The sequence below is a fragment of the Corvus hawaiiensis genome, chromosome 1 (assembly GCF_020740725.1).
Source record: "Corvus hawaiiensis isolate bCorHaw1 chromosome 1, bCorHaw1.pri.cur, whole genome shotgun sequence".
Classification (NCBI taxonomy): Eukaryota; Metazoa; Chordata; class Aves; order Passeriformes; family Corvidae; genus Corvus; species Corvus hawaiiensis.
Genome location: NC_063213.1, coordinates 16,238,408 through 16,258,325, shown reverse-complemented (window position 1 = coordinate 16,258,325; position 19,918 = coordinate 16,238,408). Strand labels below are relative to the sequence as shown.

The 19,918-nt window shown below is 37.1% G+C and overlaps 1 protein-coding gene across 2 annotated transcripts in view; it reads right to left on the bottom strand.

Moving 5' to 3' along the window:
* Nucleotides 1–3,635: 3,635 nt before the first annotated feature.
* Nucleotides 3,636–19,918, bottom strand: part of ODAD2 (outer dynein arm docking complex subunit 2) — a 75,039-nt gene continuing 58,756 nt past the window's right edge. For both annotated transcript variants that reach the window (XM_048294206.1, XM_048294213.1), the window contains one exon: nt 3,636–5,291. In XM_048294206.1, the coding sequence (XP_048150163.1) occupies nt 5,178–5,291 (114 nt within the window). In that variant the 3' untranslated portion in view covers nt 3,636–5,177. The remainder of the gene's footprint in view (nt 5,292–19,918) is intronic.

Genomic DNA, 19,918 nt, shown 5'->3' with positions numbered 1-19,918 from the left:
GGGAACCAGCAACATGATCTGTGTTCACTTTTTTTAAAAAAGACACACAGCCAAATACTTATAACTATTTGCTTGTTCAAGACAAGTTATTTGGAAGTTTAACTACTACTGAATCAACCAACATTTTTCAGCACTAAATCATTTCAACTCCATAACATGTGTTTTTAATTTTATCAGCATCTGTATTTTTTTAATTACCATTTTTATTAAAGCCTCTTTTTTTTTCCTTCAGAAACAGGACACAAATCCCTAGCTATTTAATCTGGATATTAGAAGGTACGGTTCAAGGCTCAGCCATTGAAGGAAAACTCTGCTGCCAGATGCACCCACTGGAGCACAGGTGCTCAGCTTTGCTTTCTTGCCTTCACCAAGCCCTTGCAGAAGTGGGGTGTGATACAGCATGGCTGGACAAAAACTTAACCGTCATTACCAATTGCAAAGAACAATTTGGACCCCCAAAAGCTTCTTGGCCACTTCTCACCTACTGAAGGATGGAACAGCTTTAAAGGCATTCAGCATCCTGGTGCAATGGGGAGTTGACCAAAAACTGTTGTTTTATGACCTCTTGTTTCATGGTTCAGTATTAGTACAATGTCATTCTTATGCTCCTTTTCCAATACAGACTCAAAGTAACAACAAGCAAAGGTTTTGACTGGCCAGGTAGTATCTTGTCACCATGTCGGGATTCTCAAATGATGGAAGAAAACATTGCAAATTAGTGAAGATGTCTTTGTGTCATGGCAGGATTAGGCCACATCATATTGTATGGCAGCCAGAGTCAACTTCCTTACATGCATTGATGAGCCTTTCAGAAGGAAAACATTTGTGTTTAAAGTAGAATTGAGTGTGATTGTAAAAGATCAAGCAACTGAAGGGTCCTGTGCTCTATGTAGACCAGGATAAAAACACATAACTTGCCAATGACAACAACTGGAAAAGAGAAAGGAACTTGCCAACTGAAAGGTGTCTGGCAGATAACACAAAAAACAAGTCAAGAGGATAAACACAAGCCATGATGATGTCCATGGAAATACTTCCCAGAAAGTTGTATTACTGAACTGATAACTAGGCAAAGCACAAGTTACAATGAAAATTGCACTCAAGGAAAAGGTTCATGAAAATGGGTGACTTTTGGCTGCTTTCAATAGCCAAAGCAGCTAAGATATATAGCACTGAGGAACATCACTGTTAAAGCAAGGGTGAGAACGATAAGTGTCAAAATTAATCCCTTTAGAAATGGTGCAATGTAACTTGCCACTGCAATGGCCATGGCTGAAATATGCTGGTCCTGGTCTGTGCTAGATCACTGAACAGTCCACAATTAGGTTGTCTGAACTAAAGAGTGCCCAAGATGCAGCACAGCCTCCTTCTGTTGTTCTGGATCCTGAGCACTGTGTGGAAAAGCTTAAGTGGCTAAAGAAGAGGCAAACCACAATTTACAGTTGGGGAGCAGTGAGCTTCTGACTCTGGAAATAAGCACTGCAAACAGCCTGCATGGAAACTTGAATTCCACTGCCGAAGAAACACATTACATGTTTCCCTCACAGTCTTCCTGCTGTCACGTGTAAAACAAAGATTATTTTGGTGGAAATGTGCAAGGAACAACCATTTAATTTATTATGAGATGAAATTCTTAAACTAACATATTATCTAGTTCAGCCTCCTGGGATGATTCACATCTGACCCCCAGTGTCAGCAGCTCACTCAACTCATTTTAGGAGAAATGGAATGAAAGAGGTACCACACTTTCACACAAAGCGATCTGTTACCCTAGAGCAAATTACTGAGTCAAATCTTGAGACAGTCCTGTGAGTCTCAAGCTCATTTACTTTCCAAAGGAAAGTTTTGGTGATGGAGCAGAATAACAAAGCCTGTAATACATCACAGATTCCTTGCACCCAGGCCGTGAAGTTTATACTTCTCTTACAACTTGGAGACAATACCGTGTGTCAGAGCACATGCACTTGTCATTAGCATGAACACTAAAAGGAAATGAACATAAATCCCAGATTCAAATGTATAGTTTGAACATCCTGGGACAACTAAATTATTGATAATGGTTATCTGTCACCAAGCAATAAATCATAAAGTCATGGTGTGGTAGAAGAAAAGCTACCCTGCTGCTGACAGATGTGTAGACTGAAAGATGTGGTGGGCCTATAAGGTTCTAGAAATAATTGCATAAAGGTGAAAGATTTCTTTTGCTTTTTTCTCATCAACTCTAGTATTTCCATACTCAAAACAACACTTTCTTGTGACAACTTTTCTTACTTGGACTCTGTGTTTTCTGACATTTTAATGTAATTGAGGAACAAAGCTGACGATGAGCAGCCGGTGAAGAGCAGGCCTGGCGTTGCGGCTGCCAGTTGGAGCATGGTGCTCTGTGCAGAGCTGGGAGCTGGCTCCCGAAACTGTGACAAGCGATGGATACTCCCTGCTGATGGTAACATCAATGTAAATAAACTGGAAAAAAGGACATATTACAAGACAGTGAAACTACAGGAATCACATAGAGAAAATGAGAAGGAAGCAGACTGAGCAGATGTTAGTAAATGAACAGGACAAAGCCTGATTCCCCCTTCTAAATCACTACATTTTTGCAGCTAAGATAATTTGTACATCAAATTGCTCTGTGTTGAAGATAATACTGAGTCCCCTATATAGTACAACCATATTTCCTAAGAGGCTACAGGTTTACATGGAGAAGTAGCAGGTGGTGGAAAGAGCAGAGTGAAGGCATTTCCCTTCCAAGCATGGGAGCCAGGGAGCGGGAGCCGGCTGGTGCCTGGTTATACCCGGTGGGAATGCTGGGCCTGGGCGGCGGCAGCGCCTTGGGTTGATGCCAGGGCTTGAATAGGCCGGCGGGCACTGCCAGGAGGGGTGGAGGGCTGTGTGAGTAGCATGGGGGACCCAGCTTTGTGAGGATCCCTTTTCAGAGGGCTGCAGCACTGTGAAACTCAGTGCAGATCTGTGGACAATGTGGGAGCTTTTCAAATGTACACACTCTACTGCACTGCTCAGAGGGGCCAGGGATCACATTAATTTATTCATTTTCCAGAAACTAAATCTCTTTATATTAATTACATGGCATCCACCAGTTTTGGCCAAAAAAGATGTATTTTTTAAATACTGGTTCTTTGCCTGTGTGGTGATCTGTATCTATTTCAACAGTTCTTCTCCTTGTAGAGAACTTAAAAACTGCAGGCATGGTAAAGGAAAAGAAAACAGCACAAGTAAATTATATTAAGTCTGGGATTAACTGTCTGAGGTCTTAAAATAAAGGTTTCAGATTAACTACTTGGAGGCGTAAGGGCTACCAGTGTGAGTGAGAATGGCAAACTGAGGCCATTTCATTGTCAGAAATGTGACATTTATTGCCCTGACACCTGTATCATAAAATTAAGCTTGCTTTAGAACTTACTCTATTTGAAATCCACGCTAAACAGTCAAGTGTTCCTTGAGAGGTCATGTTAAGGACAAGAGTTATTTTCGGGGAGTTTTTTTCCCCTCAACAGTTAGAAAAATAAGCTACCATTTTACATGTTATTCATAAGTGAGACTGTGATAAACTATTTGTATCCACAGCTTCTCTCACAGAAAAGACAAAAATAAAATCAAGCCTCTTCTCTTTCAAATGAATTTGGCAAATAGCATTTATTTTAGAAGTATTTTTGGGTATAACAATGAAGCATATGATACTACTACAGCTGTGACGTCAGTATAATAATATAGACACATTTATTCAAAATAATATACCAGGCCTGTGAGGCAGAGCTGGAAAATACCTAAAATAGCATGGTGGTCACTGGATGCTGATGGAGCTTGTGATGGACCCCATGACTATGTTGGTGTTTGCACTGATCAAAAAATACTACTTGGATTGACATTTTTATTTCCACACTGCCAGCATCTGTCCATAGCTGGCTTCCTTTAAAATAGCCTCTATACCTTCCCTAAGGGGCCAATGCAATTCTCCTTTTTCAGAATTGCACGAATCTTCCAAAATGAAATTTTAAATGAATCTTCATGTCTGCTTCAGAGAAAACGCAAATAAAAAGGTGGATTGGCATTATGTCTTCCTTAGAAAGTTCTGTCAGTAAGGAAATTAGTCTCCTTGAGAAGTCTTGCTAGTTGGAGGAAAATAATGAAGTTACAAAATGCTTCTAAACCAAGAAAATTGTTCATTATTAAGGGAAATAAAAAAATAATTCAGAAGCAAGTCTTTGACAAATGCAAGTCATTTAAACATTTGCTTTTTTTCATTTTTGTCAGCAGTCTGTGCTTGTAATTAAGGCATTACTGCTGTCAAAGAAATACCTCAGCATTATTTGTTTAGCATGGTATGTACAGTGGGTCTGCAATTTATAATATCAATAATAATTTCTGTGGTTTTTTGAAAGCAACTGTAATTCCGAACATAATTTTATATAGAAAAAAAGTAACTACATCAATACAATGTTGTCTTGAAAAAATGAAAAAAAACCCGCAAAAAGATAATGTGCAAATCTAAATCTAATATTGGATTTTTTATTTAGAGCTGAGTTAAACGTGTTAATTAAAATACATTTCACCACTACTTATAAAATTAAGCACTATTTTGTTTGATGTTGGTAGAAATGGGAAATTTGGAGCGATGTCTATTGCTACAGCTGTTTGCAGTCTTAATATAACACCAGATGTGAGATTCATGTATCTGCATTTTCTGCTCTCCCGTGACTCACAAGTGATCAAACATGCAAAAGCTTAATGAGAGGATGACTGGGCAAGTTTATAATGCAGGGAATTTTTCAAGACATTCATAAATTGCTGCATAATCACACACGCAGAGAAGGAAAATTTATTGTTATGTCACAGATAAGCAAAAATATTTATATCCACAATGAATTAAAATTAAAGCATATCAAAAGTAGAAAATGTTTTTGACATGTCTTAACTGATAGTCTTTTGATGGATTTAATGCTAAAAGACACAGAAAATTAGGTATAAGTATTTTATCAAACCTAGGGGTGACAAACCAGTAACTTAGAAACAAACCTAAGTTTCCACAGATTTGTTTTTATTAAATTATCCTCAGCTAGATGAGCTCTGCTATGAAATACAGATTCTAGAAGGAGTAATCATGTATTTAAATGTAGCTGAATTGCTAAACAAGTGTGTTGGTAAAAGCTGCTGAAGCATCAGCCATATTTTGCTTTTTCTGTTGCCAGAGCCAATCTGCGAATGTTTGCTATGCAACCAGCTGCTGCCTCCTGCAGAGTGTCATCTGTAGAGCCTACCATGGCCAGTAGGAGCTAGCAAAAACACAGAGCAGAAAAAAACAAATCAGTGTGCTTCTGTTTCAGTGATGTTCAAATCATATCTAGAACAATGCATGAATTTACCCACACTCCTGGTAAATAAAATACCAACAGTCATATTAACAACACTGCATTAGATATAGGCATGTATCTACTGCATGTATACTTTTGTAAACATATATGTATTAACATCCACATAAAAGTGCAATGCATTATATTTTATCATATTTGTCCAGTGAATTGATATTTTCATGTCTTATTTTTTGGTTATTGTAACATGTCTGTCTATTGGTTGTGACTTGTTTTTTTTTATTATAAGGAGAAATTGCACGTGTTTTATATGAGTCACAATTCTCCCCCCAAGGTACACCAATATAATTGTACATGCTCAAGATTTTTAATAAACAAAGCCATGATTTTTTTTTTTTTTTGGTCTTGATCATGAAACTGGTTTCATGATCCTTGTGTCCCATTGACTGCAGTAGGTTTCTTTATTGTCACAGAAAAACACTCATGTTAAACATCTTGAGGGATATAGATCTGGGCATATCAGTCTTAAACATTTGCATGTAGAAGTGAAAAACAAAAGCTCAAGCAAGAAAGGCACCAAACTTCTGGAGTTGCTTTAGCTTTTCAGTCATGTGTAGTAGACCCTTTACTCTGGAAATCATTCAAATTTTTCAGTGGAAAGTCCCTGGGAGTAAGGTACTGTTCAACATTAGTATGACAGAAGACAGGCCTTGGTGATAAAACATTTTTACATATCAGAAAACCATTAATAATGGGTTTGGCTCTCACTTCACTGTGTTGCAAGTCAGTGATGCAACTGCAAATGCAATAGAGCTGGAAAAGAAAAGACTCTTGCTTAGCTTAAATCAGCTCCACGCAACCCCCAGATTTCTGAAAATTTGCCAGGCTTAATGTGCGTTCAGGTATTTTGAAGCTCAGACAACTCTAATTAAAACCTGTATTTTCAGTCTGCAATACTTAGGAATCTGTATTCACCCAAACAATGTTGAGTTAAACCACAGAGAAATCTGTTATCACTCAACTCTGGTGCATATTTTTCATACAGCTAAAATATTACACAAAATTATGAACTGCTAAATATAAAAGCATAAATTGAATGCAGACATCAAATTCATATGCTACCTTTTCCTAACCTTCCAGCAGTCGTGAGGCATGGGCCACAGCTGCACACATATGGCATTTACTTAGGGAGATCAAAGCATTTTGTACTTGAGGAAGTATTTGTGTTAGCCAAATGTACAAAACAAGCATCTTTCCAGTCACCTTTCACCCTTTGACCCCTCCATGCAACATGTAAGAGTGCCTGTGATAGGCTTGAATTACATCAGAGAGAGTATTATGTCAATTAAGCATCAATGATAATTTTTTCTAGCAATCCTTCTTAAAATTTCCATTTAATCAGATGTCTAGGTCCAAGTAGCTAGGTAGAATTCTTAAAATATGAACACTTCTGAAAGGATATGCCAGAGTTAAAATGACATGAGAAGAAATGATACGAGAAAGGTTTATGTTCCTATACTTTATTTTGTGTGCAAAACGTGGGCCAGGGTCAGCAACCAGAGAAGTCAGTGGACATAAGACCAAGGAGACCCCAGGTCTACCTGTAATAATAAAGCTGCTCTACAAAGCACAAAGACCAGAATGCAAGTCTTATCAAATGCCTAACTTGATTTTTTTCTTCAGAAATACTGCTGGATGAAGATCTTTCTTTTTTGCCATTTGCCATGAGCTGATTTCTCACCAGCTTAAATTACCAAGTGATTCCTTGGGTGCCTCATAACTTTCTTGTGCAATTTACAGAAGAAAACTGCTATAAATCCTTCATATCCCTGACTCAAACCCAAAAATATGTATGCACATGCTGTTCATATGGTGGTTTTGGTAAGGTTTTAAATTTGGGGGCAAGGAAACTATCTGCCTTATGCGATTATTCATTGCATCTTCACAGATCTAATGCAAGGCTTTTGCAGTGTAGTGAGTGTGGAACTCTAACAACATCCATAATAATTTCATATATGACTTGTATCCATGTGGAAGAGCAGATGTTCATCACAAAAATAATGTTTCGGAGATACATATCTAGTAGAAACATAGGAAAAAACAAAAATTGACCTTTGCCTTTATTATGACTACACATTAGGTAGGACTCAATTCAAGCTTAATTATCTCTTATTTTAGCCATCAGTTCTTCCTAGGCTCAAAAGACATAGGAGAATAGGTATTTTTCTGTCTCTTTCCACAGAGAATTCAATATTAAGCAATGACAATAGCTGTAGGGGAGGGTCCGTGCTCTTTGTTGCAGGTGCATTTTGGAAAATCAGGGTGAGGCATCAAAGAACAGAATCCTGCATGACACTGGTTCCAAGGACCCAAATAGATGCCTAAAGAATTAGTGCTACAAATGCAATCAATGCAAACACCAATTTTTACAAAGGTATCAAATACTTGTTTTTTCCTTCTGTGTTCAGGGGATCAAGGATCAGTTTCTCTCTAATTTGCTGCTCTTCTAAATCACTTGCCAGTGGTAACTAACATCTGCAAGAACTGCCACGTCATACAAAATCCAGTACTACACTGTTTCTCAGGATTTGCACAGTGAGACTTCAAAGGACTATTCTTGGAAACACTGCCCAATACAGTAGCTGCCTCTAAGGACGGAGGATATACAGCAACATTTGTCAGTTAACCTATTCCTTTTGTACTAACAAAAAGACAGCTGAAGAGAAGATTATAAAAAATGCAAAATATTTCAATAGAAGTAGGTAATTCTGTATTTAGGAATCCAACTTGGAAGATTTTGATATAAATCCTACCTTAAATGAAATAAAAAATTATTATTTTTTTTAATAAACCGAGACATTTATAATTCTTTCACCTCCTGATTATCACTCCTTGACCCTTTCATGGGTTCAGTTCCATTTATTGGCCATTTGGGTCATCCAGTTCAGGTATGGAAATGTGTTCTTAGATAGTATATACAAACTACACCTATGTATTAAGTGTATTTGACAAGAAATCTTTTTCCTTTTTTTTTATTCCAAAGTATTAGTGCAATATGGCACGTCATTTTTCTTGATATAACACCCTTGAACTTCATGTATCCCTTCCCTTTACTGTTCAGGTATTGTTTTCTGACACATGTAAATGTTAACAGATGTGAGAAGCAGTAAAAAAAGCATGTGGTATAAATGCTTCTTTCTGGCACACAAAAGGCACTTTCCATAGACAGAGAAAGCATTTGCAGCACCATGTAGCCTTCATTTTCTGTTGGCAGGTATCTCTATTCTAAGGCTAAAGTCCAATATTTTTGCACAGTTTGCACGTCACACCAGTAAATAAGCACAAATACAAGCTGTTTGGAGAACGTACAGGGCATATGTAGCATTTCTGGATTCCAAAAGCAATGCACAGCCAAATCATTAAAATACTCAGAACAATTAAGATTTTGCCATTACTACTCCAGAATTGTGATACTATGTTTTGACAACACAATCACAGAGTAATTCAGAATGGAGGTGATCTCAGGTGGTCTCTAGCCTTGTGTCAGGCTCAAAGCAGAGTCAGATACAAAGTTCGACTGGGTTGCCCAGAGTTTTTAAGTCTGATCTTGAAAAACTTCAAGGCTAGAGATGGTGCAACATCTTTGGCAACCTAGTGCAGTGTTTGACTGACCTGGTAGGGCAAAAGGTTTTCCCTGTGCTCAGTCAGTTACTCTTGATTTAGTTTATGCTCATTGTTTCTCATCCTCCTGCCATGCATCACTGTGAAAAGCCTAGCCCATCTTTTTGATGACTCAAGTCCCTGTAGGAACTGCAACGCTGCTACTGAGTCCACTTAAAGCTCTCTCTTCTCCAGGCTGAAAAGGCCCAGTTTCCTTAGTTTCTCCTCATAGAGCAAGTGCTCCAGGTCCTGACCATCCTGGTGGTCCTCTGCTGAACCTATTATGGTTTATCTTTCCTACGTCGAAGGCCAAAGCTGGGTGCAGTATTCTAGGTGTGATCTAATAAGTACTGAGGGGAACAATCACTTCCCTCAACCTGCTGGCTGTGCTCCTGCTGTAAGCCCAGTGTTGTGACTTCTTTGCTGTCAGTACACATTGCTGGCTAATGTTCTGCTTTTTGTCTACAAAATCTCCATACCCTTTTCAGTGAAACTGCTCCTCAGCATGGTGGTCTCTAGCCTGTATCACTGCAAACAGTGATGTCTTTCTAGAATTTTTCACTTCTATGAAGAAGTAGCCCAAGGGGATTTAAAAGCAGAAAAAGCAGAGGTAAGTAGTGTATCAACAAACCCTAAATCTGAAAAAATCTCAGATGGTCTCCATGTACTGGTTACAATAACTTAGAATTACTCACTTTCCTTCAGCCACAGTCACTGCAGCTTCCAGACTTGGAGTGGGGAAGCAGGAAGCATAGGGTGTCCTGTTTTCAGGAAGTATAGAGGTTTGCATGGAATAATCTCTAAATAAGGGGTTAGTCATGGGATGTGTCCACAACAAGTTTTCTAAAACAATGGAAAGTGTAAAACAAAGCTGTAGTAAAGAGGCTCCCCTGCTCACACAAAACAGATAAAAGATCAGCCTATTCAATACTCCAGAGTCTTGTGAACATGAAAGAAAATTATGAATAAAGAATAACTATATAAAAAAATATTTATGCCCTTTTTGTCCTGGCTTCTTTAGGTTTTCTTCCCTGTAAAGCAAATCTTATTTGAATTTTTCTAATCAGAAGGAAATATGGACAAACTCCTTCAACAAGATTCATATCTATACTGGGAAGCTACTCAGAGTTCAGATAGAGCTTAAAATTCCTGGAACTAAAGACATATACTTCAGTACAACATCTTGTAGATTGACATAGCATTTCCAGTTAGTGGTAGGACTCGCCTTCTTTTTTTTTTTTCTTTTTTAAATTTAGATTTAGTATCTGGCTTCTTTTACATGCAACATTTCCTGAAGGATACTAAATTTCTAGTGCTGTGATTTTCTAATTGCGTAACACTTCTTTTACAAAAAAAGACATAAAAAAGACATTTTTCACGTGTTTTTTATAAATCTAACCTAAAAGAAAAAAAGAATGCTTTAAATAAAAGCATATGGTAGAAGCTTATCCAAGAAAGTATCAGTCTAGATCCAGCCAGCATTTTCTAACTTTCAACACCATATTGCACACTGGAAAATATTAAAGCACCTAGTTTGAGTGTTACGTTACACATATTCCTATGAAAATACTTCTCATAAAATTAAATTATAAATAATAAAACATACTCCACAATCAAAGCATAATGAAGGTTAAGCTAAGTCACTGTTTCTAAACTAAAATTCAGGCCAATTTCCTGATTTCCCCTTTCAGCTGAATGAAAGGGTAAGACAACATGTACCATACCCAGACTCTTAAGAAGAAGATGCTCATGTAAGTTCTGAGGTGTTTTTGTTTTCTTTTTCATTTCTTAGGGGGTGCAAAGAAAACAGATTTCAAACTAAAGTCCCATGCACTAGGTAACACTCTAAGCTAGCAGCTGTACAAAATCCAGTACCAAGAAACTCCAGTAAAGGGGAAGGATGGGCAGGGCTGACACTCACTGTGCTGATTCCCCCTTGCACAGGGTCTCTCCTCTCCAGGACTAAAGTCAGAGCAACCTCTAGTGCAGCCTAGTTCACTCATTCTGAACATAAAGAGGTAAAACTGAAGCTCTCTGGCTGGTGTGGGAGAAATTCTGGGAAGATTACACCTGGTTTCTTTTCCTTTCTTGTCCTATTTCTGTCTTTTCTCTCTCCCATGAAGCACATCTCCATTCTGGCAGCCACAGGAAAAGGACAACAACTTTTCTGAATCACTCAAGAATGGCTGGGGGGTATGAGGAGGTCCAAAGGATGCAGCTTGGGCTAAGGTACACCTGAACGCGGTGGCAGCTGGCAGGCTGGCCAGGAACTGTCTCTTCTTTCTCATCTTTCCCTTCCTCCCTCAGGAAGAGTACAGGAGCCAGAAAACCTGTGCACTTCCTGCAAAGAGGTGCAGGACTTTGAGTTATGATGAGAATAAACTTGTCTGCAGTTTGTTGTGCACTTAAACCATCTCAACTTTCTCAGGACTTAGGACAGGTGACTCATCCTTGGCACGTCATTTTTCCTATGTGACTGCCTGTGACGAAACGACTGTTGGCAAGATGAATCCCACAAAATACCAGGAAATGAGGGAAGAAGAAGAGTAGGGCTTGATAGTCTCAGTAAAGGATTCTGAATATATGATTACTGGTACTTTACCATGAGATGTTTACTATTTTGTTAGAATAAAGAGCTTCAGTGAGCTACAACTGATTTTACACCATGATAGATCTGAAGTTTAAAATCCTTCTGGGTACAGCTTCATTTTTCCATTTTTCCTACCTGCTGTCCATTTTTGTCTATTTTGTTTAGTCCCCTCTTTTGTTACAACTAAACTGAAAGGCATTTGGGACAAGGGCCATATTTCTTCAACATCTGAATCGTAACAGCACTCTTGAAAAGAAATCTCTTGACCACAAAATAATAACACACAAAATAAGAATATAGTTGTCATACTCACTAATAAGGTTAAATGTTGCATTGCATTACTTTGGAGAAATACATACAACCCGAACGCCTAAAGGGAATTACAATACGGTACACACACACATACTTGCAAATGTTTATACAGCTACAAAATATGAATAAACTCTACAGCTCTTTCTCCACCTCATCTATTTTACTGTCCATTTCTTACATAGTTATTTAGAGAAGGATTCCCTCCTTCTCTGCAAAGACATAATAAATGGGCAAAGAACTGTGAATATCAGTGTCAAGGAGAAAGTCAACAAAATGCCAAATGGTGAAATATAGAATAGTTTAAAAACTGCAAATTTGCAGACAACTTTAAAATATACTAAATTTAAAGGTTTTCCCATCTCAGTTGGCTACTTACAGGATTTCAGAGGAATATTGACAACTATTCCAGGTGTAAATCTAACTACACATAAACATATAATGCAAAGATGAAGTAACTAAATAAAAGTAGTGATCAAAATAATTTCTAATCTTTGTTTAAAAGGTACAATTATATGTAACTAATTGAAGACCTTAAAGGCAGACAGCTTGAATCTACATTCAGCTGTAAGATGTTTGGTGTGATATTAAGAAAGAATTCAATCATCATGAACATTCCAGTGTACAAAAAGTCTTACAGGATATAAAATTCATCCCATAAAAAAACAATTGGCAGATATGATAATCCAAAAGTGATGAAGCCAAGGGTCTCACAGCATATTTTTATTTGAACCACTTTCTGTATTTTATTTTTATTTCATTGTTGTTTTCAAAAGAAGATTAACATATAAAAGGCTTTTGGTGGCATAGAGAGAATAAATAACTTTTTTTGTATTTTCAATAGAGTGACAGTTCAATTTTTTTTTTTAATTTCATGGGAAATTAACTTTATTAAGATTAAATTATGAGCCTGCTTACTTATTATATGGAATGAACATTCAAAAAAGTGAACTTATGTCATGGATGTCCCTTTCCTTTCATAATTTACTTTGGCTCAGGAACATGTTGGGGACTATCCTTCCTTTATATCATTGCAAGCCTGATCAATTTTTCTTTTTTGTATTTCCTGCTCCTTTTCCATACTTACCTTCTTTTTCACTCTTTGCTTTCCTTTTCATTTTGCAGGAGCATGACTTTTACCTTTCCCTTCCTTCTCAAACATTACTGAAGAGGTAGTATAGGACATGGAGAAAGAATTGTTAATTCAGTTTTGTTTCAAATTTGTTAACATTACTATGGATAGAAATACTATAATTTTGCCTATCTCTAGCAATCATACGAAGATTATATAAACCTTAATCAGGGGAAGTTGCAAATAAACTATCAGCTGCAAGTCAGAGGAAAAAAATGAGGTTTAAGCTGTCCTTAACCCTGACATTCTGAATGGTTCTGCCTGATTTCTCAGCAATGCCCTGAAAACATGATGTGAGTTTTTTTCCTTCTGGTTTGTCTGATATTCCTGAAATGCACTCTAACTATTCTGTCTTTGAAGACAACACTGAACTGCAGTAAAGGGACACTACAGTTTTCAGACTTTTAACAAATTTTGCCGTGTTTCTCTCAAGTGCATCTTATCCTGAGAAGAGGGGTCAGAGAACATAATCTGACTGCACCAGTATTTTAAAAGTGTGTTAGATCTATTGGTATGCATGAACTGACTTGAAACTCTCTTCTGTATTCAATTGCAGGTGCTGATTTTGATCTCTAAAGTTAATATAGCTTTAGGTCCAATGGTCTAAGGGTCTGTCTCTCTTCCTATATACAATCATTATAATCAAAACCAGTGAGCTGCTTTTGCTAGTAAACCTTACATATCAAAGTCTGGGGATAAAAGCAGGATGTTCTCCTTGTGAATTTGTACAATAGCATTTATTTGAAATAAGGAGCCAGGGTATTTTAAAATTGTTTGGTTTTTTTTTTGTGGCACACAAGAAGACTGTTCTATAGTCTTATGTTTTAAGATGTGGGGGTGGCAACAGTGCATACATTTACATAAACTGGAAGATGAGTGGTACTGTTCAACATATAATCTGATTTTAGACAAGTAAATGTACTAGAAAATGTTCAATTAGAACTCAGGGTAAATAAATGTATGGATGGTATGAGCACAGATCTGCTCTATTCATACAAATGTGAAACTGAATGTGATGAAGCAAGAAAAGATCTGGGGCTGTTCATGGGCAAAGGTACATGTATAGTCCATGAACATGAATAGGTTCATTCATACTGGTAAGTCTAAATGTACGATATCAGAAAATTAAATGTATGATACCATTTATTTGCCAAGATTCTCAAACTGCTTTTTTTGTTACTAGAGAAAACCAGATTATTTTATACTACGGAGTCAACTTCCTATAATCAACCCAAATTTCTTTATGAACAGTCTGGTCAGTTGTCATAGATATATTTACAAGTGCTGGAAATTTGTGTGCTTTTTAAAAGTCTGTGTAGTGGAAAAACGTTACCATGTACACTTACTGTGTCAGATACATACTTTGGTTTTTTGGTGATTAAAACAAAGGGAGTTGCTTGAATTAGCACTCCATTCAGGCCATAGTCAACCAAAGTATTTTTGATTTGCATACAGTTCTTTAGAGGGGAGTTAGATATTTTTTCAAAAATAAGCAAAACATCTCTCCAAAGCCACTCAAGGACTCTGTCCACAAAGTGCTTGAATGGCTGCTGGTTTTTGGAAGCTTTGTGAGATCAGAGACTTTTAAAAATACTGCGTAGCATGCAAACAAGCAAGCAATAATACCTGTCTGACTTGTGTATGTCAGCCAGGAAATATTAGAGAGCTTGACTGCTTCCTTCCCTCTCTAAAGTTGTAACTGTGAAGTAGAGAATGAAAAATTAATTAATAGAGGTTAAATTTAAAACTTTCTCTGATTAGAGCAAAAGCCTCTTTCTCAATTTTTTTATTAAATTTTCAACTTCAATTCCAAGCTTCAGGTTTTGGAAATGTTTTTGGCTTATTCATTTGCTTGAGCTTTTTTAGTTCTATAAAAAGAAAGTTATAGTTGTGCTTGGGCAAGTGGAGGTTGTACCACATGCGTAAAAGCTTTGCTAAAGCTGGTTAAAGCATGCGGGGGAAGATGTGAAAACTAATTTTCTAAAACCATGCAACTCTGTGCTTTGACACAGGGAAAAAAAAATCATGTGAACCTTCCACCTGAATGCTACTGCAGAAGGTAAAAAGAATCACAATTTAAACCTGGTGTGGTGGTTACTTTGTCTCTCAGGGAGGATGAAATGGTTGGAGTTAACCAGCTACCCAAGACATTATTTCAAAACACTGGGCAAGCACAAGAACATTACTGACCACATGTTGGACTTTCTTGGGTGAGTATGTTTGGGGCATTCTGCCACCTAATAAAAACAATATGTGGAAGTTGGTTTAAGAGAAAGTACTACTCCCACATGGGGAATGTACTCTCTACTTCACCAGCTCCCCACTCAAACATGCTACTTTTTCATTTAAACAGTGCATCATGGGCTTGATTCATGATGACAATTAAGAAACTTAACATCCTTCCCTGAACAGAAGTATCTTTATGCAGAATATTATAAATTTTGTGAAAGAGTGGTTTCTCAAAATACAATTCCCTCATGTGAATTTCTGATGCTGAAGAATTAAACAGACTATCAGTTTCTCCCCCCATACTCCAGGATGTCAACAAAAATTTAAAGATAAATAACACCTATATTTAACTGCAAGTTTTATGAGGATTCTTGGATTATGAGACCAAGAGCAGAAAGATTAACAGAAACAGCCTGATCAATCAAAGTCAGGGCTTCATAGTGTCCCCAACTGTATCCTACATTGAACATTTTTCTGTCCAAATTGTTTGCAAGGACTTTATTGCCTCACCCAAACATTTGGACATCTTTTCAGTTCTAACCAATAACTACTGGCAGTCCTTCTGCATCCACTGCACATGCAGTATGCAAAACTGTTCAGTGTAGCAAATCCATGAAAGGGAAAATCTTTGCACTGAGCTGTGACGTATTTGCACAGGAGATTTGACCTCCATGGCTCTGCACTGTGAATTGCAGTTTGCAATTGTCTCTGCACTACCATGGAGAACTGTACTGTCAGCAGTTTGCGACCTCACCATTTACCACCCTTCCCATTATCATTTATGAAATACTAAATGACAAGATCCCCTGGCTCCAAAACTTCATCCTAATTCTTACACTTTGATTCCTCAATTTTAAAGAGTTATTTATCCTCTTTAGGACTGTGCCTTCTCACCACATAGCATTTTAACATCTTTAACAGTTTGTGGTGAAGAGTGCTGCTCAATGCTTTCTTAAAATCCAAGCATGGTCAATTCCATCCTTCCAAACAGTAACAGGATTATTGCACACAAATAGAGTAATCAACTGATGGAAAGACAACATGCTCTGAGAAGCAAAAGACTAATAAAATATTCTCTATACCATGAATGTTCAGTAGATCCAGTGCAAAAGTATGACAGACCTTTTTTTGGATATATACACAGTCCCTTAGCTTATAATGCCTCTAGAGTCCAGCAATTACGCCTCTCTGGAATTCTGAGAAGGAGCTAATCAAGTCTAATTAATGTTTTATTTGTGCAGATTGCACAGATACAATGTAAGAGATAAAAAGAGCAAATAAACCTGGACTCATCCCACACACCTGTGGTCAGGGTAGACAGTAGACAAGAACTGGTGAAAGACAGGACCTTCAGAGGGGCAATTTTTATTTAAAGTGTTCTAAAGACCTTCTTGATATTTTAAACTTTTCTCTATTTCCACAGAACCCTAATTATGTGTCTTAGCCTGAGTCCAGTATTTGGAATTGTCATACCTATATAGCAGTATGGAAGCACCTTTTTGAGTTGCTGCTCTCCCAATTCTATGTCATGGAGAGGTTTTTTATTTTTATCTATACCTTCAACACAAATGCAATGAGTAGACTAGAACGAACCCAAAGGCACCATCTATCTAGCTTTACAGTTTCCCTAAATCCAAAGGTAGCATATAATTTGCAGTGCATCAGACTCTTTTGGTAATTAAATAGTGTTACTGGCTAATATTCTCTCACTTTAACATTACAATTTTTTCTTCAAAGCTTCCAGAGATCAAGAATTGTCATAAACCATGGCAAGAAATTCTGCACTGACTAGCAGCTGATAAATACAGCCAGTAATTATCTTTGCAGATAAAAGCACCATTAATTAAAATAAAATTTTCAATAAAATGAAATCATATGGACTTTCACTCATAGTCCAGGAGAAGATACATTTTAGCTTTTACATGCTACTGATTGTTAAATGAGCATAATTGCATCAGCAATTCATATCCTGTCCCTGCCCTCACTCAAGTCAGGACAGAATTCTCATCAGCCTCGTGCCACCTGGCAGCCTTGTCAGGTGTTTAGATTTGATGCCAAAGTACAGAACACTGACTAGGAACATTAACACTAGAGCCCATCCCATAATCCACACACTTGAAATGGACTTTTCCTTAGTATCTTTACCTTGAAAGCAACATCAGTAAGATGTGCCCTATCACTTAAAAGATACCACAGAGCGCTCTTTGAAATGGCGACATAAGAGAGATTACAATGAGCAGGGCTTGAAGCCAAGCTGAACTGAGTGATTGATTCTACAGGAAGAACTTTGTTCTTGGTATTTCTTATGTTCAGATTCTTTGAATAGCTCCTTACATTCAAGGAAACTATTTTTGATCAGCTGAATGTCAAAAATAATTACCTGGCATTCTGTCTTTACACATTAAGCTCAGTGTCTCTCAATTAAGAAAACTAATTTTATATCTGACAGTTCAGCCATTTTTCCATAAACATAAAAATATTTTAATGCTTTTTTTTCTTATTATTGCCAAATTAGAAAGAAATGATTCACACAGTCACAAGGATAAGACTGGTGCAGGGAGCTAAACAATTGCAAGAAGCTGCTCTGTGTATTTCTGTGGTTTGGAAATAGTGCCAAGTCGGAAGGAAAAGACATTCTCTGCATTTTCTAAAGCAAGATAAATACAGAAAAGAAATATAGATGAAAGATGGAACTGCTATCTGTGGATTCTGCCAGATTCCTTGGCTTTTTGGCACACCTATTGAAGCTGGCAGACTTAGCCAGTAGCAATCTTTTCCATTAAAAGGAGCAGCATATATTTTGATTTAACATACTTTGTTTGTGCATTTTTAAGCTTCAAAAATGTCTATTCAAATTTTTTTTAATGCTTCCTTCTGCACAGTTGGCTGCAATTGCCCTTATTTGAAATGGCTCATTTATCACTAAAAGAGCTGCAGGGCACAGCTACTGTTAAACAGCTCCAACAAACGTACAGCTTAGTGGGACAAGCTTCTTTTTATAAGACTAAAAGATGTTTAAAATGTGCCAAGAGGAGCTTTATGCCAGCCTCTAGGTTTGTTATCCAAATGTTACAAAATTAGAGATCTCCTGAAGCACAGAGTTTGGGCAAAAAAAAGCTGATCTCCCTTAGGCTGCTGTTTTTTCCCATCCACAGTCAGCCAGATTTTAACAGAACACTTGCTACATATCGTAAACTTCAGTAATGTGAAATTTTGAAAAAAGTAATCTAAAGTCTGAAGCTTAATCTATACTAAAGCCAAACTTCATTACCTTTGTCAGTGGTGCAAAAGCAGAATGTTTTACATAAAAGTACCCTTATTTTATGAATGGTGACATTTTGCTTATTATAAAGGTAGAACAGCTACTGATTTCTGTTTCCTGGAGCTGAAACTGTAAGCAAAATGTTTCAAGCAACCTGGCAGTTGCTAACACAATAGAAACTGGTGTAACACTGTCAATTTACATTAATCCTTCTGAAATGGAATAAAATATGCTACTGTGGGACTTAGTTTATAAAATCTCTTATATCCAAAATTTAAGTGTGATGTGATCAATACATCTGTGGGTGAAGGGATTTGGCATATTTTCTGTAGACAACAGACATGCAGAAATTTTGGAATCTAGTGCCCTCTTTCTTGATGTCCAAGAACTGTAACAACTGTTACAAAAAGCAACAGGCATCAGCTTGGAGTATGTGCCAGACACGCCATATCTCCAGCCTGAACTGTGGAGCCTGAACAGAGCAAACCATTACAGTTACAAAGGGGGTTCTTCTAAACTTAAAATTACAACATAAATATGTAAATTGCAAATACATACTATTATACCACAATAGTACTATTGCATAGATATTAAATGAAATATTTTGGATTGATTTATGAAGATATCTTAAACCTTGCTTTATAATGTAAAACTCCACATTGTGTATTTAATGTTCTCACCAAAGGTCCTCACAAGAAAACAATCAAACCTGTTGCCAAATAGTTGTAAAGAAGTAGGTGCCAGTGCTTTTGCATTTCATATTCTATACTCCAGATAAATACAGTATGTGATAAAAGGTTGGCTTTAGAATGTTTTCAGTAGAAATTACCAGTAACTGTCTTCCATGTTTTGTAATTCACATCTATTTATTTCAGAAAGATGGTCTTATGAAAGTCTTTGCACATAAAATGGTTAGCCAAAACTTCTTGTAGGGATTTATGACTTTAGCAAACAATGACCAGTTTTCTGGAAGCTCTGCACAATAAATTACAGAAATTGTATTTTTTAACACAGTCATTATAAAAAACCTTCCAAATATGAAATCTTCGTTTTCCAATAACTTTCAGAAATTGTGGTTAAACAAACTGGTTTTATATCTTGGAATATTACAAGGGAATAGAAGAGCCTAACCTTCCTGCCACGAAGAACTGAACTCAAAAAGCACTAATATCTCCTATTAACTCCACACAGGGTTCAGAAGATACATTATAGCTGTTATGCCTTCTTTGCCAAATAAACCAAAACCAACCAACCAACAAGCTCAAGCTGAACACATCCACCCTCTCCCCACGTCCCCTCCCACGCATCTCTTGAGGCTCTAGTCTGATGAAAAGACAAATCTGATGGACTAATTAAAAAAAAAATATTAAGAGGTATGATTATACAACAAGTCCCATTCTTAAGGCATG